General features: G+C 45.0%; 3 protein-coding genes across 9 annotated transcripts; 2 read left to right on the forward strand and 1 right to left on the reverse strand.

The window, feature by feature from the left end:
- Positions 1-2,875: 2,875 nt before the first annotated feature.
- LOC308470090 (histone H1-like) lies at positions 2,876-3,703 on the forward strand. Its single transcript, XM_080993362.1, has one exon. The coding sequence runs from the start codon at positions 2,939-2,941 to the stop codon at positions 3,584-3,586; it is 648 nt and encodes a 215-aa protein (XP_080849488.1). The 5' UTR covers positions 2,876-2,938; the 3' UTR covers positions 3,587-3,703.
- A 6,252-nt stretch (positions 3,704-9,955) lies between these two features.
- LOC308469984 (uncharacterized protein) lies at positions 9,956-12,233 on the reverse strand. Of its 4 annotated transcripts, none has more exons than XM_080993165.1 (2): positions 12,157-12,233; positions 9,956-11,277 (listed from the first exon to the last, which is right to left on the reverse strand). In XM_080993165.1, exon 2 carries the CDS (start codon positions 11,053-11,055, stop codon positions 10,075-10,077), a length of 981 nt encoding a protein of 326 aa, XP_080849291.1. In that variant the 5' UTR covers positions 11,056-11,277; positions 12,157-12,233; the 3' UTR covers positions 9,956-10,074. The 4 variants fall into 4 exon arrangements, with proteins under 4 accessions (XP_080849291.1, XP_080849289.1, XP_080849292.1 ...); XM_080993163.1 differs by lacking the exon at positions 12,157-12,233 and adding an exon at positions 12,035-12,150; XM_080993166.1 differs by lacking the exon at positions 12,157-12,233 and adding an exon at positions 12,041-12,103.
- Positions 12,234-14,125: 1,892 nt separating this feature from the next.
- On the forward strand, positions 14,126-22,539 carry LOC308470068 (vespryn-like). 4 transcript variants are annotated; one of them, XM_080993326.1, is made up of 5 exons: positions 14,126-14,330; positions 14,405-14,480; positions 17,072-17,172; positions 18,266-18,361; positions 20,083-22,539. In XM_080993326.1, the coding sequence occupies exons 2-5, from the start codon at positions 14,461-14,463 to the stop codon at positions 20,580-20,582; spliced, it is 717 nt and encodes a 238-aa protein (XP_080849452.1). In that variant the 5' UTR covers positions 14,126-14,330; positions 14,405-14,460; the 3' UTR covers positions 20,583-22,539. The 4 variants fall into 4 exon arrangements, with proteins under 4 accessions (XP_080849452.1, XP_080849451.1, XP_080849453.1 ...); XM_080993325.1 differs by having other exon boundaries at positions 14,135-14,330; positions 20,077-22,539; XM_080993327.1 differs by lacking the exon at positions 14,405-14,480 and having other exon boundaries at positions 14,145-14,330; positions 20,077-22,539.
- The last annotated feature ends 142 nt before the right edge of the window (positions 22,540-22,681 follow it).

The following is a 22,681-nucleotide window of genomic DNA, read 5'->3' on the forward strand; positions in this document are numbered from 1 at the left end:
CCGGTTGCTAAGTCTCCCGTTGCTTGGTCCCTGCTCCTGCCCACCTAGCAGTTTGAAAGCACGTCAAAGTGCAAGTAGATAAATAGGTACCGCTCCGGCGGGAAGGTAAACGGCGTTTCCGTGCGCTGCTCTGGTTCGCCAGAAGCGGCTTAGTCATGCTGGCCACATGACCCGGAAGCTGCACGCCGGCTCCCTCGGCCAATAAAGCGAGATGAGCGCTGCAACCCTAGAGACGTCCATGACTGGACCTAACGGTCAGGGGTCCCTTTACCTTTACCCTTAAGTCTCTTGCTACCCTCCTGTACAGAAGAGTTTTGGGAATCTGTCTCAGATTTCCCAAAGGATCATCACTCCACAGTGTTGTTTTCCCTTTGGCAACCGGCTGGAGGTTATGACCAGAACCAATACACAGTCCCTGTTCTTGAGAACCTAAATGCTCTATATTTTTGCACACAAATCTATGCATGTTGCTGCTGTAGATGCTGTTGAGCTGCTGTGAGAATAAACTCTGCCTGCAATCCTATACACTCAGTAAGTTCAATTTATAGCCTGAAGGTCTTAGCAGTGGGAGTAATTACAGGCAATAACTCCCACTGAGACTAGAGTGACTCAGACCCAAGAATGATGTGTCAGCAGATTCCTTTTGACTGCCATGGCTTTCATACCAGTCATGCTTTCCCAATCAGCCACAGTAGCTCAGAGAAGGCATACAGCTGAGTTTCTGTAGTGTAGTGGTTATCACGTTCGCCTCACACGCGAAAGGTCCCCGGTTCGAAACCGGGCAGAAACAGCCTGACATACATTTTTTGCCTTTACATTAATAGAGACTGCAGATCAAAACTTCAATTGAAGTTGATAAGTTAAAAAGAGTCTGTTTTATCTCCCACCTCCCATTGGTATTTATTTGTAAATTCATTAACCAACAAAATAAGTCTGTTTTGTTTCAAAGTAGGACTTTGTGCTGATACTGAGAAATTAAATGCTTGCGGCTTGCAAGCCCATTAAATTTTGGAGAAGTTCAGCGAAAACTGAATAAAGTGCGTGACTTAATTTTAAATTTTTTTTATTAAAAAGACACATAAAATCATACAAACTATAACCTGTAGGTTTATTGCTTGTTCACAATCAAGTTTGAATATTATATCCAGTCTGGCAGGTATGTCCATTCATTCAAAGTGATCACTCATTGTTTCAGACATCCATATTCTACCAGTACTATTCATATTTTGTAAGTCACATTTACTCAATGAAGATAAAACTTCATTGAAATCAATAGGATTTACTTCAGAGTAGTTGTAGAGGACTGTGCTGGAAGGCTGCAATCTTATGCACACTTACCTGGGAGTAAGGTCCACTGGATACATGGGATGTGTGTGTGTGTGTGTGTGTGTGTGTGTGTGTGTGTTTTCTGCACGTTATTCATTAAACTCTGGTCTAGAATGGGGATGGGGAATATGGGATTTTCCAGATGTTGCTGGACAACCCCCCCCCCCCAATTTCATTTATGAATTAGTAGCTTCAGCTTCTGGGTCACCCTGAAGGGCAGCCCTGCATGCAGCACATTGCAGTAATCCAGTCTGGAGATTTCCAGTGCATTGACAACAATAGTCAGACTATCCCTGTTCAGAAACAGCCATAGCTGTCTTACCTACCCAAACTGGTAAAAGATACCCTTATCCACTGAGGCCACCTTGCAATAAAGATGGGTCTGGGTGAAACCCCAGACTACAACTTTCTTCAATTCCTCAACGTTGGCCATGCTGGTTGGGGCTGATGGGGATCTATTTTATTTTATTAGATTTATATGCCACCCTTAATCATAAGATTTCAGGGCGGTTCACAGAATAAAATATAGGATAAACAAGTAAATGTTGGAGTCCAACAACATATGGTGGACAACAAGTACCCCATCAGTAATTTCCAAGCTCAAAAAAGGTGGTGTCTCTCTCCTTCCTCCCCTGTTTTCTTTCCAGGACACGAAGGCACAAATTATATGTGGTTTAAGCCTCCACATCTCAGTAACCTGCAGAGCTGCTGCCAGCCAGTGTCTATAATATGGAGCTATAAAGACCAGTGGCCCAGCTAAGTATAAGGCAGTTTATCTTGCTGGCCTGGAAATGTGATGCTCCTTCTAAATCCTGCCACCAGGCTGGATGCTTTATGGTTCACGTGCGTATTAATATTTTTGATTTCTGGCTATTGCAGACGCATGTTTTCTGGAAGCCACCTTGAGAGACTTGCCACTCTTGCATTATAACATTTGAAATAAACAATAAATCCGTTGCACTCGGTGGGACCTTCAGCGAATATGTGCAGGATAGCACTGTCGGTAGTTTTCATGCAGCATTTGCGCAATAATTAACGTGTGGGGACGGAACGCCAAATACAAAAGGGCTACCAATTAAGTATGCAGGCAGCTCCATCATCGCGGAATCAAATTTCAGGAGCTCTCATACAGTTCGGCGACTACCAGCTCTAAACGTTAGCTTAATGTTACCTTCGTCCATTCCCCATTAGGCGCCTCCTGTGCTTCCTCGCACCTGGAAAGTGGGGGGTGAGTACCCTCCCCAAAAAAGACCCCAACCAACCAGCACATTTAAGAAACAAATGATTAGATACAAGATAGTAAAAAAGAAGAAAAACCCGCATCTCTCTCTCTCCTCCCGCCCCCCGCCCGCCCCGCGGTGGTAATGTTGAAGCTAGGCATGTAGTCGGCGAGTTCAAGATCGGACCTGAGTGAAAACTGTCACTAATAAGGTCCTCTCCAACGGTGTGACAGAAGGAAGGCGGGGGTGGGGTGGGGGAGAAGAGACGGCCATATGCAAATTTGTTCTTTTACGTCAGCCTCGCCACACTATATATACCCTGATGGCCGGTTTATTTCTCAGTGGCGCTCCGGACAGCTGGCAGCGCGCTGCTTTCGCGGGAGGGTGGAAGGATGGGTCGCGGAAGGCGGCCGGGATCCCGACAGGGAAGGCGTCAAGGAACTCGGCAGGGGCCAAGGCGTCAAGGAACCCGACAGGGTATCCGGCAGGGAAGCCCCGTACTTCACACCGAGGCAGAAGGCTCGAGCGCCCCTCCGCCTGCACCTATTTCCGAACCGTCCACTTCCGAATCCTCGGGGAGAGGAAAGAAGCGCCTTTCCGGCCCTTTGTCTCAGCTTATCCTGAAGGCTTTCGAAGGCTCCAGTTCGCGGAAAGGCGTGTCGCTGGCAGCCCTGAAGAAATTCCTCAGGGAAGGAGGCTACAACCTGAACAGGAACAAAAATAGCCACCTCAAACGGGAGCTGCATAAACTGGTATCGAATGGGGTCTTGGTCCGCTTAACCGGCAGCGGAGCTTCGGGATCCTTCAAGCATGGCGGGAAAACCCTGCCGAAGAAATCTGCCAAGCCTGAGGCGAGGAAAGTGAAGAAAACGGCGGCTGCCAACAAAAGGCCGGCGTCGGGTAGCAGGGAGCCGAGAAAGAAGTTGCCGAAGAAACAGCCGGCCGTTTCTAAACCAAAAGGTGTCCGAAGTAGTAGAAAGACAGCCGTCCCTGGCAGGAGACGGCAGCTCGACAAGCATTCAACGGTGAAAGGTTCTTAAATACAGAGAAAACCCGGCAGTTTACTTTAATATCTTTAAAAAGGCTCTTTTAAGAGCCACTCAAGACTCGCTGAAAGAGCTGCTGCATTTCCAGATTAAAAGCGCGCTGCTTAAAGACCTCTGAAGTGCTTTGCCTATTAGTACTGCTCGTCTCCTGACATCTGGTTTTCTCGCCTTGGTAGTTTTAGATTAGGTGTAATCGAAAGGTTAAATATGATGGTAATAAAAACCGAGAGTGCTGTGGTGTGGAAACTCAGCAGGACCTTCTGGTGGCTTTTCGTGGAAAGTTCAGGTGTTAAAAGAGCCAGGATGGTGTGACTGATAAGAGCTTATGGTCTGTCTGACCATATAGACCTGTCGTCATCTCAGCCTAGCCCACCAGACAGGGTTGTTGCATGGATAAAACTGAAAGTTCGAGCTAATCCAGTATTAATCCATAAAAATACCTTGTTTATTTCATTACTTATTTTTACACATTCTACCCCCCCCCCCAAAAAGCAAAGAGCCACAATCCAGTTTTAACAAAATATTGATTTGTACATTTAAGTGTATATTAATCCAAATCTCAGCACAACATTATAAAATGAAGCATGGGCGCAGCCAGGATTTATGTTGCGGGGAGGCAGGACACTCACTGGTCATCATCCTCTGTCTAGCAGATTCGGAATGAAATGTCTGAACAACAGTTTTAAATTAACGTTATTTTGACCCCAAGTGCCCAGAAAATTCTGTAAAATTTTTTGCTGCAATATCTACTTTTAGTTAAATATTTTTATTTACTTGCTTGGTTTTTTTTGGGGGGGGGCAACTGTCCCCCCTGCCCTCCCTGGCTACACCCATGAAATGAAGACCCACTGGCTTTATTTCTGACAACCAAAAAAAATCCACTCCAAACCGCAACCTTCTGAAAATGGTCATTTCCAATATAAGCAGACAAACGTTAAAAAAAAATGTAATTAGAGAAGTGGGGAGGAGACTATGTTATTAGCCCTGTACTTTTGTTCCAAATATTTTATAATTAACTACAAGGTTTAGCTCAGCTGGTACAGCATGAGACTCTTGATTTTAGGGTCATGGGTTCGAGCCCCATGTCGGGGGAAATATTCCTGCATCGCAGGGGGTTGGAATGGATGACCCTCGTGATCCCTTCCAACTACAATATCCATAAAATAAAATCTGAAACATGTGCAGCAGAAGAATCCTATACATACAGGCAAAGATTTCAATGGAACTTCCAAGCAATTGGGGGTACAATTGCAGCCAAAGGGACTTTTCACTCATCAGTTATGGAAAATGAGTCTTCAACACTACTTCTTTTCCAGCTCTTAGAAAGATTTGGATTGGCTCTGAAAAGAGCCTCTGCGTTTTCTGACACCATGCAGAAAAATGTCTTCATTGTCCTTTGACAGGGGCATGACCGGATTTTACTGTCGCACTGGAAGATCCAGCAGCTTCACCACTGCTTGTGTTCATCATCTTTTCAGTTTTGCTGACGGTAGCAAAGCTTGAACATCACCCTGCACAATGGCTACTCCTTCTACCAGTTTCTGCAGCTCCTCATCATTCTGCACAACAAGGTGGATGCGGTGTAGGATAATTCACTGCTTTTAGCCAGCCAGCTCCAGGATTTCAGCACTGAGATATTCCAGGACTGCAGCCAGATAGACAGGGGCTCCTGCTTCAATTTGCTTTGCTTACTTCCCTTTCTGAAGCAGCCTGTGTACTCTAACCACTGGAAACTGCAACCTTGCCCTTGTGGACTGAGTCCTTGTCTTGACTCTCATTTCCCCCCTAGTCGTGCCACAAGCAGACACAATTCTGCTTTCCATCCTGCTCTACAGCAAAAGCACCGTGTGAATGTTATGGCTTTAAAGTGCCTCATTCATACACTTTAAAGTGGGGCAGGGAGGGAATAAGCCTTCCTAAATCTGATTGCTCAAGGCCTGTAAACCAATAAGGAACGAGATTCTGATTTATCCAATAAGGAAAAAAGGGCATATTATTCTCAGTGAGAACTTTCAAGTCTGTGTTCATATGTTTATTTATAAAGTCATTTGCACTGTGTTCTGCTTTTCATTTTAAAAAACCCAAAGCAGATTACAATAACCATGCACATATACAATTAAAAAAAAAACCCCTAGAAATTTTAAAACAAGAGATCTTCAGCTATTGTATACCTGAAGGAGCGTCTCCACCCCCATCATTCAACCCGGACACTGAGGTCCAGCGTCAATGGCCTTCTGACAGTTCCCTCATTGCAAGAAGTGAGGTTACAGGCAACCAGACAGAGGGCCTTCTTGGTAGTGGCACCTGCCCTGTGGAACGCCCTCCCATCAGATGTCAAGGAAATAAGCAGCTATCCTGTTTTTAAAAGACATCTGAAGGCAGCCCTGTTTAGGGAAGTTTTTAATATTTAATGCTGTATTGTTTTTAACATTTGATTGGGAGCTGCCCAGAGTGGCTGGGGAAACTCAGCCAGATGGGTGGGGTATAAATAATAAATTTATATTATATTATATTATATTATATTATATTATATTATATTATATTAAATTATATTATATTATATTACAATATTAATCACTATTGCAGAAATATATTTTCTTAATTGTCTGCAGAAGCTTGGTGGGATAGAAAAGTTTTCAGCATATGTTTAAAGGTTAAATCAGAAGGTGCTTGCTGAATCTCTGTTGGAAGAGTATCCCACAGGAAGGGGCAATGTTTCAAGTCACTCAGTTTCGTGTAACTATGAGGTTAGCCTCGCCAACTTGTTGAATAACCAATGACACTCCAGCAGGTGATCAAGCTGGGATATAAGGTGTCAGTCAGGCGGTGGTGCCTAAGGTATCCCTAGACCTAAGCTGTTCAGGACTTTGTAAATTGATATAAGGACCCTTAGCCTGGCTTGTAGTGGATGTGTCACATGTTGTCAGATATGTGCCTTCATCATCAGTCTAGCTGCTGCCTTCTACAACCTGCTGGAGTTTCTGAACCAGGTCCAAGGGCAGCCCAATGTAGAGCATGTTGCAGTAATCCAGCCACAATGTTGTCAACACATGGAATACAGTGGATGGGTGGGGTACAAATATTATTATTGTTGTTGTTATTATTATTGTTATTTCATTTTTTCAAACAATATTCTTACATTTTCAATTTCTACACTTCTGGGATTACTTAGTCCTTTGGACTCCTCCCCCCACCTCCGGTTTCCAATTTTCCCTATTTTTTTGCATCGCATTACATTTTTCAAATCCATTTTATCTCATTTTTTAACCTTAACTCATATTACATTACAGTGGTACCTTGGGTTACATACGCTTCAGGTTACATACGCTTCAGGTTACAGACTCCGCTAACCCAGAAATAGTACCTCAGGTTAAGAACTTTGCTTCAGGATGAGAACACAAATCGTGCTCCGACGGCACAGTGGCAGTGGGAGGCCCCATTAGCTAAAGTGGTGCTTCAGGTTAAGAACAGTTTCAGGTTAAGATCGGACCTCCGGAACGAATTAAGTACTTAACCCGAGGTACCACTGTATAAGTGTTACAACAATCCTGCTAACGTTTTTTAATATCTACAGCGGTCTTTAAGATATTCTATAAACTTTTTCCACTCTTGACTAATTTTTTTATCATCTTGGTGCCTGATCTTCACGGTCATCTTTGCCATTTTGGTGTAGTCGAAATCATCATCATCATCACAATCATCATCATTTTCTCCATCATCATCATCATCATCATTCTGTGATCAGGCTAAGAAACACTATTGATAAGAACCAATGCAAGTTCATGTACAAGATACAAGTAGTTTAGCCTACATTTCCAGGCAAAACCTTCTATTTTGGAAAAATAAAAAAAATCCTTCCAGTAGCACCTTTAAGACCAACTAAGTTAGTTCTTGGTATGAGCTTTCGTGTGCAAGCACACTTCTTCAGATACACTGCTTCAGATCCAGTGTATCTGAAGAAGTGTGCTTGCACACGAAAGCTCATACCAAGAACTAACTTAGTTGGTCTTAAAGGTGCTACTGGAAGGATTTTTTTTATTTTGACTATGGCAGACCAACACGGCTACCTATCTGTAACTTCTATTTTGGGTTTTGCATACAGATGCATACAGCACAGATTTTCCTCTTTCCACGATCTCAGATACAGCCTTTTGATCAGAAATTCCAACCACTTAAAATGGCAGAAAGAAAAGAGAAACTGAAATTATCAGGGAGTGAGAACAACTCCCCCTACGAGGAAAAGGTACAGCTTTAGAGCCTTTGTAGTTTGGGGGGCGGGGAAGGGAGCAAAGGGAAACATGAATCATAGAGCAGGGGTTGCCAGCTTTTTTGGACCAATGGACACACTTTAAATTTTGAGTGTGTGCTGGGGGCGTCTGTCGCCAAATAGCTGCCATGGGGAGTATGACATAACACAAAATTAGAGTCACCCACAGCAGCTACCTTATGCTTACTATGGGAAGTCAGCTATGTCCTAATTGTGACACTCATACAATATTGATTTTATTGATTTATTTTATTAAATTTATATACCACGCTTTTCTTCCAAGGAGCTCACAGTGGTATATGTGGTCCCCGTCCCCAAATTTCATCCTCCCCACAACCCTGTAAGGTGGGTTTAGCTAAGACAATGACTGGCCCAAGGTCGCCCAGTGAGCTTCATGACTGAGTGTTGATCCAAACCATAGTCTCCCAAGTCTTTGTCTGACATGCTAACCCATGGGTAGGCAAACTAAGGCCCGGGGGCCGGATCCGGCCCAATCGCCTTCTAAATCTGGCCTGCAGACTGTCCAGGAATCAGCATGTTTTTACATGAGTAGAATCTGTTCTTTTGTTTAAAATGTATCTCTGGGTTATTTGTGGGGCATAGGAATTAATTCATTTCCCCCCCAAATATAGTCCGGCCCCCCACAAGGTCTAAGGGACAGTGGACCGGCCCCCTGCTGACCCCTGCTCTAACCATTACGCTACAATGGCAGAAATGTGCCCACACTGATAGCAACAAGGAGCGTTCCTCAGTATCAGGGAAAATATTCACCTCTCTCATTTCACCGTGCTCACGTAGAAGTTACCTGTGCTATTGCAACCAGCCAAGAAATTTGCTGGCACCTCCAATACACAGGGCAAGAAGGATGTGTTGGAAGGATTCGCAGCAAATCCCTGAAACTCAGGAACCCTTAAACACCGTTATAACTCATTGTTTTAAAATAAGCAATCTGAGTGGATGTGTTCCCTCCGTTTCCTTTCCGCAAGCAGCTACCATTGTTAAACCTGAGGCATGTTTAACAGTGGGGGGGGGGGCAGAGGGGCATTCCTTGCAATAATAAAAGCAACGGATACTGAGTACTGATAGATGGTACCTAAATGGCAACCCAGAGACCACCAAGCTTTTAGGGCCAGTGTGCCCATTTGGAATGTCAGGAGAGCGCAACGGGCGGCAGCCACAAAATGGCTGCTGTGGAGCGTGTGGCATAGCACAAAATGGCTGCCACTTCTGAAAGAGGAGGAGGAGGGGAGATAGGACTGCAAAATGGTGTGGGTTAACCCTAGGGCTGTCACCTGCCCCTAGAAAAACGTAGTTGTCTTTTGGGGGGGGGTGGAGCCGGAAGTGTGAAAGGAAGGGGTTTGCACGGGCCTGGTCTGTGCAGTGGAGAGTGAGGGCGGGGGAGAGGGAGGGATATTTTCATACCCTCCAACATTTCTCTGATGAAAATAGGGACATCCTCCCTCTCTATTATTTTTATTTTATATTATTATTATTATTATTATTATTATTATTATTATTATTATATTCTTCCTGCCCATCTGACTGTTGCTCCAGAAGCTCTGGGCAGCTTCTAACATATATAAAAACAGAATAAAACAATAAACTTTTTTTTTAAAAAAAAACTATCCTACACAGTGCCTCCTTCAGATGTCTTCTAAAGGTTGTATAGTTACTTATCTCCTTGGCTCGGGGGTCACTTAGCTCCATACCGTCCAACATTTCTCCGATGAAAATAGGGATGTCCTTCCATGCCCTCCAATATTTATCAGGCGAAAATAGGGACGTCCTAAGGAAAAGCGGGACATTCTGGGATCAAATCAGAAACCAGGATGGCTTCTGTAAATCCAGGATTGTCCCTGGGAAATAGGGACACTTCGAGGGTCTGCAGGCATCTGTGGGGCTGCAGTGAGAACAGGGAGCTGGACTATATATGGACCTTTGGCCTGATCTGGGGGGCTCTTTGGAAGTGCCCATGGCTTTGAATCGAAACCTATGAACAGATAAAATACTCTGGCTGCCTATGAATAGTTATGAATACCTATGAATAGATAAAATACTCTGGCTCATAAGACAGTAAAACTATTCTTGCAGGCTGCTTGTTTGGGCTTATTAGTTATCTTTATTGAATTTTACATAGTTCTGAAAAAAAGACACACATCTATATTAGCAAAATGCAACCTTTCTAAGGCCTTTCCTGCCTTGGGCTTTGGTACTGCTATCTCCTTCGTCTAGCTCTGCGCTTGGGCCTTCGTGGGGGAAACGCAGCTTTCCCCTTGGGGCTTTGTTCTTTGGCAGAGGAAACATCTCTGCTCCTGCAGAATCTTGTTTTCTTTGCACTGGGTGTTTCCTTGCTGTAGGGCTTCCCCACACCTTTCGGAGAGGCTGTGCTGTTGCTCTTAGAAGACCTTGACCTTTCCAAAGTGCTTTTGCTGCTAGCCCTTTTCGATTTCTCCGCAGAGGCAGGCCTGCTCCTGAGGTTCCTGGTGGTCTTCAAAGCAGATGCAGCACTTCTGCTGGAACAGCGCTGATCTTCGGCTTTGCTATCTGAGTTGTCGGACGTGCCAGAAGCAGCTTTTTCGGCAAGCCTCTGTGACCTCCGGGCAGAGCCATTTTTCCTGGGGCATCGTCTCCTCCTGTTGGAGATTCGGAGTTTCTGGTGAGCCTCTCCCATCTTATCGGCAGAGCTCTTGGCTCCCTCCGCTTCTCCTTTCGTTTTTGTGCCAGTGCGTGTGCCATGCCTTCGCCCAACTCGGACTTTCCTCGCCCCGGCAGTCCTTTTGGGGTTTTCAAATATTTTGCTGGCCTTGCTCTGGTGCTTCCTGATGACGAAAAACTTTGAGCCATCGCTGTGAGTCATGCGCACCACGGCGCCTTTCAACACCAAGGCGTGCATTTTCCTCTGAGTTCTGGGGCTTTGCCTCCTCACATTGTAGCCTTTGGCGCTGAGCACTTCTTTCAGCTCTGTGAGGGTGAGGCCGTTCGACGCACTTGCGGCAATTGCTTGGACAACTAGCCCTGAGATATTAGGGAGGGGCTTGATGGTCTTACCAGGATTCAAGCTTCTCCTCCTTTGCATTGACCTCGTAATTATTGACGACTTTTCGGGGAAACGAGTTTCTCCTCTCTTGCCTCGCCCTGGCCTTTTTCTCCTAGGAACTGGGGCCTGTGTTCCTACAGGCGTCATAACCTCAATCATTGTCACTCCTTGTGGGGTTGCTGCCCTTCTTTGGGACTCCGTTACTCACTGCATGGAGCCTCTGATGAGACTGACTCGTGTGACTCCTGTCTGAAGTATTTATAGATGGAACGGAATCAATCCCAGCCTGCTTCTGTTCCCAACAGCCAATCACTTTCCTCCGTTTTGTTCTTGAGAACTCACCTTTCATAAACTTGCCTCACCTGTTCCATCCCCCTCGTCCTATTAAAAAAAGTAGAGCTGGCATGGAAATTTAGCAGGTTACACTTTCCCCCACGAGACATCTCCATGTCAGGAAAAGCTTTTTTCTTTTCCCCCCCTCAATACTAGATTGCTACTTCATAAAACTACAAAAAGCAAGAGCACCTACTTTATTATTAATTTGGCCTAACAGTCGGAGCTGATGGGAGGCACTCCACACCAGAGAGGCCACCAGAGCCTCAAGAAACAGCCCTGCTGGCCTTTTTCCTTAACAATGGCCTCACCTGCCTGCCTGCCGCTCAAAGGAGGCGTGGTGTGAATGGGAAGGGAAGATAAAGAGCCTCCATTTCCCAGCAGCTCACATTCTCCAGAGCAGGTTTTTTACAAATGTTCCATCCCAGTATTGCCTTCTGAAACAGGGCTAGGGAACCAGTAGCACTCCCAAATGTTGTTGGAACTCCATCAGTCCCAGCCGGCAGAGACAATGATTGGAGTGATGGGAGCTTTTGGCCAACAGTGTCTGGAGGGCCACAGTCCCCTCAAGGTGCTGTAAAGGAAATATAAGCCCTGTTAAGTTGGCCAAGACAAGGGGCAGGCATGTGAGAGATACAACATTTTGACCGCTGGTCCTGATGCTGATCTGCATGAGTGGGTCCATCTCTTCTTCATGAGGTCTTTGCATATGCATGTGGTAGACACATTTGCACAGAAGAGCAGAATCAACTAATGGAGGTCAGAAATGGGACTAGCAGGTACAACCCCACAACCCCTAACCCACATTTACTATTTCGTTTGGTCCATTGATCAGGGTGACAAGACGATGATAATCAAAATAAAAAGGGTGAGGTTGATAATCGTATTTAAAAAGGAGTACACCTATGGGATTTGGGAAACACCTGCCTTATTCCTGTAAGTAACTGTGTCATCACAATGTTGCTCTGTGATGCAACCATGTGACCAGGCTTCCCACAGAACTATCACATGGTTCAGTAACTGGCCAGCTCTGAGCTGCAGAGGCCTTGCTTAGCGGTGTTGCCCAATCTTGGGTCCCCAGCTGTTTTCGGACTACAACTCCCACCATCCCTAGCTCGCAAGACCAGTGGTCAGGGATGTTGGGAATTATAGTCTGAAAACAGCTGGAGACCAAAGGTTGGGAAACTTCTCACTTAGTTAGGCTTTGGGTGTGGTCAGGAGGACTAGATAAGGGTTATGAAAAGGGAGAGGGATTTCTTCCTCAGGGAAAAACAAAAAACTCGGGGTGGAGTTCAGTCTCCGGCAACTCCCCCTTAAAAGAATCATGGCCAGAAGACCACTGGAGAGCTGTCGTGCAGAATATATTGAACTAGTTGGTTAAAAAGTCTGACACAGTAGAAGGCTTCTAATGTCAAAAGAACATAAAAAGAACCTCCCAGATCAGGCTGGAAGCCTAATCTCACTAGTCAAGCATTCTGTTTTCTCTGTGGCCCTTCGGATCCCTGTGGAAGCCCACAAGCAACAGTCCACTCTCAGTTTGTGAATCACAGAAACCAATATTCAGAAGCTTATGTTCTTGTAATGTAGCACAGCCATTGGAGCTAGTAGCCACTCATAGCTTTATCCTGCATGCATGTGTCTAATCACTTTTGAAACCTATCAGACCCTCCAAGTCCAGACCCGCTATTTCCAGGGATGCCCCTGATTTAGAGAAAAAGTCCCGGTTTCTGACTTGATCCCAGAATGTTCCACTTTTCCTTAGGATGTCCCTATTTTCATTGGAGAAATGTTGGAGGGTACAGTGGTATCTCGGGTTAAGTACTTAATTCATTCTGGAGGTCCGTTCTTAACCTGAAACTGTTCTTAACCTGAAGCACCACTTTAGCTAATGGGGCCTCCTCCTGCTGCCAGGGAGGGGGCATGTTCTGTTTGTTATTTGTTATTTTCAATATTCAACAATTAATAGTTTTATAATAATAAAAACCCCGACAGACTATCAGCCAGGAATCTGACCGCAGCATTTTTGACCAATTGAAGTTTCTGTGAAGATGATGATGATGATGATAAACAGTCTATCTGACTGGGCTGCCCCAGCCACTCTAGGTGGCTTCCAACAAAATGTTCAAACACAAAGAACCTAAAACATTAAAAGCCTCCCTGTACAGGGCTGCCTTCAGATGTCTTCTGAAAGTCAGAAATAATAATAATACAGTGGTACCTTGGGTTACATATGCTTCAGGTTACATACGCTTCAGGTTACATACGCTTCAGGTTACAGACTCCACTAACCCAGAAATATTACCTCGGGTTAAGAACTTTGCTTCAGGATGAGAACAGAAATCGTGCTCCGGCGACACGGCGGCAGCAGGAGGCCCCATTAGCTAAAGTGGTGCTTCAGGTTAAGAACAGTTTCAGGTTAAGAACAGACCTCCAGAACGAATTAAGTTCTTAACCCGAGGTACCACTGTAATAATAATCTTCAAGGGCCCATGTACTCTTGGTGGTCTGAAGATCTCTCTGCCCTTTCTGTGCTTGACTGCATAGTGTATGATCATCACTCTAATACCTCCTTGGATATATGGACTGCCCATATAATTTTTGTAAGGCTTACATCGTTGATCAATGTAACGCAAAGCAATTAATGTTCACGTCAGGCTCGATGGCATGTTATTCTTGCTAAAAAGTCAGCTGACGACATTTCTCTCTCTTTTATTTGTAAAAAGAAAAGCTACAATGGGTACAACATGTGTTGGAACCTGTTGTACTTCTCATTGTCCATTTTAATTGTTGTACGCCACTTCCTGGGCCCCATGGAGGCGTAAGTGATACTGGCACAAACTGCTTCGTCGAGCAGCTTGCTGGTTCATTGCCAGGATGCTGGTTTCATCAATGGGACCGAAACTGAAGTTCTCTCTTGTGTTTTAAATATGAAAGCCTTCAGAGGTTGGGAGTGGAAATGATGAGGGAGGCATCCAACCCTGGCATTTGGGGCACTTTTGGGAACAGACAGTGAGTGAGCAGTTAGACAGACCTAAAGACAGCTTGTGAACAGCTCTCTCTGTCTCTGGGAGTCTGGCGTGAGACAGCAGATCATCTACAAGGTAGGACACCTTATCCTCTCCCGGCACATTTGTATATAAAGTGCCTCAAGTCAACAGCGCTTTCTCTTCTAAAGGAACCCCAACTCCAGGCAGCAGTTTCTGGAACTTCTTACCACCTGAGTGTGCAACAATGTCATTTCTCAATATGTGGTAAGGTAAAGGTAAAGGGACCCCTGACCATTAGGTCCAGTCATGGCCGACTCTGGGGTTGCGGCGCTCATCTCGCTTTATTGGCCGAGGGAGCCGGCATACAGCTTCCGGGTCATGTGGCCAGCATGACTAAGCCGCTTCTGGTGAACCAGAGCAGCGTACGGAAACGCCGTTTACCTTCCCACCGGAGCGGTACCTATTTATCTACTTGCACTTTGACGTGCTTTCAAACTGCTAGGTTGGCAGGAGCAGGGACCGAGCAACGGGAGCTCACCCCGTCACGGGGATTCAAACCGCTGCCCTTCTGATTGGCAAGTCCTAGGCTCTGTGGTTTAGACCACAGCACCACCCGAGTTCCCAATATGTGGTACAACGGCTAAAAGAAAGACCTTCTCTTCCTAAATGAAGTCTTTCTGGGGGCTTGCAATGTTTCCTGAACTTGCATCAGCTAAAACTTATAGAATTCAAAAAGAAAGAATAAACTTTTACTTGCTAGCTCCCCTATAAGCCGCTTGGAGAGTGCTATAGAGCAGGCTCAACAGGTTGTTTTGCAATCTAGGAAAGGGTTAGATGTGTCCCCACATCCTTGTTGGAAGACTTGCCACATCCTTGCTAGATCATTTAAAAGCCCTCAGCGAAGTGAGCTCCAGTCATTAACCACAGAGAAGTCCTGCCAGCTTCCTGGAATAGTCTGGGCACAGACAGCGCAAATAAAAATAAGTTTCTTTCTGGAAAACAAGGTAAGCTATTACAATGCGGGTATAAGTGTTGATTGCTGGAACAATTGTTTGTGAAATGCAAAGCATCATCTATTGAACATCTTGTACAGGATCATGTGATGCAAGGAATATTTTGTGTGTTTTATTTCATTGCGGAATGGGTTACGTGGCTTCAAAGTCTGTAAATGGTGATGGCTGAAATCCAAAGACTAACAGCATACCAGAATTTGGCTTTTTGAATGTTTTGAACATTTCTCATTCACAAATCTTGTGGCCCAGCACAAATACCTTTACTTTCTGCATAAACATGTCTAAATTTCATCGAAAATAAAAATTAAAGGTTATGCCTTTCAAAATACATGTCAGGACGTAGTGATCTGCCACCTGAATGCTATGCTGATTGAAAATGTGAGACTGATTCGTCACCTTAAATCGTGATCCCTGATGATTAAAGCAAGTCTCGACTTGCCAAACTGGGTACTTTTGGACTTTTTATTGCCCCCAAATTAAAAGTGTCCACAGCTGGAAATCTTACACCCACCCTAGTTTTTAGCTCCCCCCTTGATCTCCATGAAAGTGCAATACATAAACTGAATAAATTGCAATTCTGTGAGTTGTTGTGCAAGGGCTAGCGGAAAACATGTGGTGTGACCTAGTGCATGTATTCTGTTAGCAAGCTTCATTATGGAAGGCCTTAAAAAGAAAACAAAAAAAAAGAGGCTGTGTGTTGGCTTGTGCACCACTCGGAAACTGAACGCCTTGCGAGTCGAACGTTTTGGCTCTCGAACGCTGCAAACCTGGAAGTGAGTGTTCCGGTTGCGAACGTTCTTTTGGAACCTGAACGTCCGACGCGGCTTATGTGGCTTCCGATTGGCTGCAGGAGCTTCCTGCAGCCAATCAGAAGCTGTGCCTTGGTTTCTGAACGTTTTGGAAGTCGAATGGACTTTCAGAACAGATTCTGTTCGACTTCCGGGGTATGACTGTACAAAATAAAATATCCATATTGAGACATTTCTCCGAATATCTAGACTTCCCACCTTCGCCTCCATGGGTCCTATTATCAGAGTAGTCCTGATCCCAATCTCCCACTCGTAGTAGGATTAACAGCTGGACAAAGTATTACTTTTGGTTTTTAATACTGTTTCCCCCCCAAATTCCATGAGTATGAAATATATAATTGCCTTACAAACCTAAGAGATATACAGTTAAATGCATTATATCTAATAGCTCCATAATTACTGCTTTGTTTCTTTTGTGTTGATTCCAATGTAACAAAAACAGTAACAACTTTCCCCCTAAAAGTTTCTTTTTTATATAAATTTTTTATTAACAATTTCAACATAACAAAATATCAAAACATATCATATTCATGATTTCCCTCTTCCCCCCCACCTCCCCATCAAACCCTCCCTGCTGAGACTTCCCTCAGCTCCTCTCTCTTATTTCTCAACACATATTATTCTCTGCGTACTGTAAAATTGTATATATCCTTACATTATCTGTCTACTATGTTAACAATGAATAAATTTGTGTACGTTTATTCAAAACCTGCCAAGGAGTCCAATTCATTTTGTTGTCTTTTTGAGTAATTTGTAAAAAGTTCCCATTCTTCTTTGAAGTCACAGTTGTGCTTATCTCGCGGTTTGTATGTCAATTTAGCCAGTTCTGCATAGTTCATCAATTTCTCTTGCCACTCTTCTTTTGTCGGGGTTTCCTCATTCTTCCATCCTTGTGCTATCAAGACTCTTGCCGCTCTTGTAGCATACATAAATAACTTCCCCCCTAAAAGTTTCTATTGATTGTATTTTAAAAAAACAAAAACAAAAATTTATTATATTTCATTTGTTTTTATTTCTTTGTGGCCACCCTCAGTGAGAAGGAAGAGGTCCTGGCAGCTATGTCTTTTTCTCTGGTCTCTTGGCTGAGCTTCCGGAACTTTCCAATGAGAAGTGGTGTTCAGCCGACACTGAAAGGTAATGGCCAGAACTGCTGCTATTCGTTTTATCTCAGAACCCGTTGGATAACATAAGGCAAGACTGAAAGGATCCAGAGGCTACTTAGCCGGACCTACATTTGTAGATTCGGGCCGCCATCCAAGTCAGTCAGGCTTGGCTTAAACCCAATGTCTTCTTTGGCAGGGCTGGTAATATAGAGGAAATTACCTGGCAAGGATGCTCTGAGGGCAAACACAGCAAAGACCGTAAAGCTCTCTGAAAAATACTGAACATCCTCTATAAAGGACACAGAAGTAAACACCATCACCTCCCCATTGCATCCTAGTTTATTATAATTACCGTATTTTTCGCCCTATAGGACGCACTTTTCCCCCTCCAAAAATGAAGGGGAAATCTGTGTGTGTCCTATGGGGGGAAAGCAGGCTTTCGCTGAAGCTTGGAGAGCGAGAGGGGTCGGTGCGCACCGACCCCTCTCGCTCTCCAGGCTTCAGGAAGCTATCAGCAAGCCTGGGGAGCCCACGGGAGTTCCCGCAGGGCTCCCTAGGCTGCGGATAGCAGCCTGCTTCCCGGAGCGCGGGGCGCGCTGGAAGCAGAGCGCCCCCGCTTCAGGCAGACATCGGGCAGCGCCTCCCCGCTGTTCCTCGACCTGGTTTGGAGGCTGGTGCTGGGGAGAAGGGCGCTTCTCCCCAGCGCCAGCCCCACAAGCTCGGGGGACAGCGGGGAGGTGTAGCGCCGCCATCCCGCTGTTCCCCGACCTGGTTTGGATTCCCCGACCTGGTTTGGGGGGGGGAATAAAGGGGGAAAAATTTCCTTTATTTCCCCCCCAAAAAACTAGGTGCGTCCTATGGGCCGGTGCGTCCTATGGGACGAAAAATACGGTATTATTACATTTATATCCCACCTTTTCCTCACAGCCGCTCTGTGAGGTGCATTAGGCTGAGTGATAGTGACGGACCCAAGTTCACCCAGTGTGCTTTATGGCCAAGTGGGGATTTGAACCTTGGCTTCCCAGGTCCTAGTCCAAGACCCTAACCACTAGTCCACGCTGGTTCTGTTTATGGAAGCATCTTGTTCTTGGTTTTATTTTATTTTCCCCTTTGTGCCTCCCTAGGATTCTATTGTATCCTGTGGCTAATGCTGTGCTTTCTGGCTGAGCAGAAAGGTGGTGGGAAAGTCCTGGCTTCACTACCAAGGGGATGCTACCAAGGTAAACGATGAGTAAAATAAGACTGTGGGGCGAGGGTTGGAATAATAATAATAATAATAATAATAATAATAATAATAATAATTCAGCTTTCTAAAAGTCATTCTGGCTGAATTGAGAAATACTGCCAGAAAATCCCAGTGCATTCAAAGCTGGCAATGTTGTAAGGCACTTTGGGGCTTTGTGAGGGTTGCCATATTTCAAAAAGGTGAGAATCTGGGCACAAAAGTTGTTGAGCTTCTTTTGACCAAGTTGAACTTTTGTGTGTGTGCAAAATATTAAAAATAAGAAAAGTGAAGTTTTTGAGCTATTTTAAAGGAAATTCACCATAATATAGGCTTTTGAAATCGGTTGCCATATGTCCGGATTTTCCCAGACATTTCAGTGATTGCTACCTGGACACTGTTCTGACTGCTATGTCCAGGAAATTCCAGATGTATGACAGCCCTAGCTGTGTTAAATTCAGAGGTGGGGATACAGCTACCCTCTAAAAGTTGGACTACAGTACAAGCCCCATCAGCCCCAGCCAGCATGTAGTCCAGCACAACTCGAAGGTCTCAGGTACAGCATCTCTGGTGTAATTGCTGAAGGGACCATCATAGAAATGCGCTCTTGTGCGTACCCCAACCTCTGAGCGGCAAGAGACTCCAGGGGTGCCTGTGCTTACCCAGGCAGGGTTCAGTTTTCTTGGAATGAAGGTCAAGAGAGAATGTGGTTTCTTTAAGATTTATGGTTTTATTTGCACATATATACACAACCTGAGCATAAGATGGAGGGGCTCAAAGCATCAGCACTCTACTGGTCTTGCCTGTGTATTTGGTTCCCAGGGAGATCCCCAAGCCATAACTCTGGGTCCAGGGCAGAACAAGACAAGCTTCTAGCCAAAACTCTCATGCACAAATTAAGTCCCCATTTCAAAGTGCTGTGTTTGTATGTGTGTGTGCGCACACACACACAGACACATACACACACACACACACACACACACACACACACACACTACATCTGCCAAAGAAAGGAAAGATGATGGCTTACCCAGGAAGAGAGATGGACTTGTTGGAACAAAGTTCCATGTTTGCTTAGCTTGCATACACACTATGCATTAAAGCACATTTCCCTTTCACCCCCTTAAAGAATAATGAAAAGTGTAATTTGCTGAGGGTGCTGGAAATTATAGTGCTGTGATGGGGCAAACTACCATTCCCAGAATTCCCAGTATACCTGAAGGAGCATCTCCACCCCCATCATTCACCAGACACTGAGGTCCAGATCCAATGGTCTTCTGGCAGTTCCCTCCCTGCGAGAAGTGAGGGTACAGGGAGCCAGGCAGAGAGCCTTCTTGGGAGTGGCGCCCGCCCTGTGGAACGCCCTCCCATCAGATGTCAAAGAAATAAACAACTATCTGACGTTTAGAAGACACCTGAAGGCAGCCCTGTTTTTAGGGAAGTTTTTAATGACTGATGTTTTAAGGTATTTTTAATCTTTTGTTGGAAGCCGCCCAGAGTGGCTGGGGAAACCCAGCCAGATGGGCGGTGTACAAATTATAAATTATTATTATTATTATTATTATTATTAGAGGCAGGATGTGCTTTAAATGTACTTTAAATATATGGTGTGTACACAGCCAGGGGCGGGGGGGGGGGATTAGGTTTGGCCCAACCCTCCTCTGCAAGGACTTGGTTGGGCCCATAACACTTTGATGTTCTGTCTCCCCCCAGTTGCAGCTCAAGTGACCTTTAACCCGGACACTGCCCACCCAGCACTTGTTGTGTCTACAGACCGGAAGACTGTGACATCGGAAGGTGTGGAGCACCCCGTGCCTCCTAACCCCAGGAGGTTCACTAAAAGCCCTGCTGTGTTGGGTTCTCCAGGGTTTAAATCAGGGAAACATTGCTGGGAAGTGGTGTACGGAAACCAGAGGGAATGGGCGGTCGGGGTAGCGCGGGAGTCTGTGAAAAGGGATGTCTACCTCTCCCTTACCCCAGAGGAGGGGATTGTGCAGGAAGGTCTCTGGTGGCTTCGGCGTCGGCAAAGCGACCCCCAACCACCTCCCCAAGGCTCTGGAACCATTGGGGTTCTTCTGGATTGCGATCAAGACACCGTGACTTTTTACATGGCTGGTAAAGTCATTAAGAAAGATGTTCCCCGCAACGGAGAGGTCGTTTATCCTTTCTTCTATGTGGGTGGAGGTGTTTCACTCCGCCTGAACAACTTGAAAGAGTGAGCGGAGAATTGCCCGCCAGCGCCACGCCATGCATTTTTCAGGATTTAAGAGTCTCTGGCTTCATGTGGTAAAGACGCAGGAACAACAATACACATGTGGTGGCGTTGTGAGGAGATTAGGAAATTTTGGAGATTAATACATGAGGAATTAAAGAAAACATTGAAAATCCCAATTGTTAAAAAGCCAGAGGCATATCTCCTAGGTCTGATAGGGAAAGATATACCACAAGTGAAAAAAGAATTTTCCTATATGCAACTACAGCAGCTAGGGTAGTGATTGCTTCTAAATGGAAATCTCAAATCTTGCTCTCAAAAGGGATTTGCAAATTAAATGAATATTTAGAACTGACAAAGTTAACATCAATTATAAGATATCAGTCAAATCAAAAATTTAAAAAAGAATGGAAATGTTTCGAAGATTACATGTTAAAATATTGTTCTAAGAAAGATGTGCTGATATGCCTAGAATAAAAAATGTAAAGTATATGTATGAATCAGAAAAGAAAAGAGATAAAAGATGTACAAAGAATGATATATTTGGAAAATGCAAAGATAAATGTGGAGATAGAGATTTAAAGAAGTCGAATTGTGGCAGAGGGAAGCTGCGGGTGGGTGGGGGAAGTACTAGATAATAAGTATGTAATGTTTGTTTTCAAGGGTTTTGGGATTGTATCTTTTCCATTTTCTTCTTCTTCTAATTCCTCAACCCCAACCTTTCAGATTCAAATGCTGTAGGGTTGAAGGTGGCATGAGAAACAGGCGGCATTTTTGGTACCCTGTTCACCAGGAACGGGGAATTTTCTTGGCACAGTGGGCCAGATCCTGATCTTCCACTGCCACCATCACCGCTGACCAACTTTGACAGGTGAATGGAGCCACCCACCTATCAATCATCTGACATCATGATGACAGCAGGTGACTGATAGGTGGGCGGTCCCACCCACCTGTCAAAGGTCGCCTTGCATCCTTTGGAGGGAGGCTTCTGTTTAGCTAGCGCATTCCCCTCAGGGATGTGCTGGCAAAGAAACACCTGGCAGGATTCAATGTTTTGCTCATCAGCAGATGAGGGGAGAGTTCAGTCCTGCTCCCTTGCAGGGGCCTGAGTAGGATTTAACCTCCACTCATCAGCCAATGAGTGGAGGATTAAAGTCTTCTGCTTTCCCTGTGTGTGTCAGTTTCCTATAGGGAGCTGGCAGGCGCAGCCAATGCAGGACTGAGTCCCATCCATCAGCTGACATCACACAATGACAGGTAGGTGTGGTTTTAGAGAAAGAGCCTCACAGGCCACATTGGACCCTTCAGCAGGCCAAGACCAAAGATTCCTCACCACTGCCATAAGTCATCTCTCATAAACAGGTTTGCAGAGGGTTTCAGATACCTGCCAAAACTGTTTAACCCCTGAGACCAAAAGGACCATGCCTCTCTCTCATTCCACCTTCAGCTCTTAAAACTGCTGTCCATTTCCAACCTAGAGTAATCATTATGCAAAGTAAGGCCATGTTTCTGGACAATCAGTTACAGAAGAAGAATTTCCTGCATGGTTCAGCTTTCATTAATATGGAAATTTAAGAGGGAAATTTCACTAGGTTCATGTGGAAGTGAAAGAAACCTGAACATGCTCTATTCCAGATAAGGAGGTGACTTACAGTAATTACCAAGCTGGACCGTACATGAAGTGTATGTCTGCATTTTATATCCTGTTTGCTGTTTATTTAAGTAGCAACCATGGCGGGGGGAATTGAATTGTGATAGGGACTGGACCAAAGGGCAGTTTTGCCCTCTCTCTCCAGCTCCTCTCCTGATGAATATTGTAAAACACACACAGCCAGCTACTATAAACTCTCAGAGTGGTGCCAAATAATCAGATTGGGGTGCAAAATATATGCTCTACCAGTGAGCCATGCAGCTTGTTAGAAATGCTAAGGGTGAAGCAGTATATAAACGGCTTAATAAATAAATACGAGTCCTGTCGTTCTTTGCACTTGTTATCCAAAGTCTCTTCAAAGGAGGGTTGTATGAGATGCTAGGAGTAGTGCCTCTGGTGGAGACAGGTTCTGCTCTTTCTGTGGAGCAATATGCAAATATACGTACAGTGGTACC

This window comes from Podarcis pityusensis (assembly GCF_964106645.2).
Source record: "Podarcis pityusensis genome assembly, chromosome: 2".
Lineage (NCBI taxonomy): Eukaryota > Metazoa > Chordata > Lepidosauria > Squamata > Lacertidae > Podarcis > Podarcis pityusensis.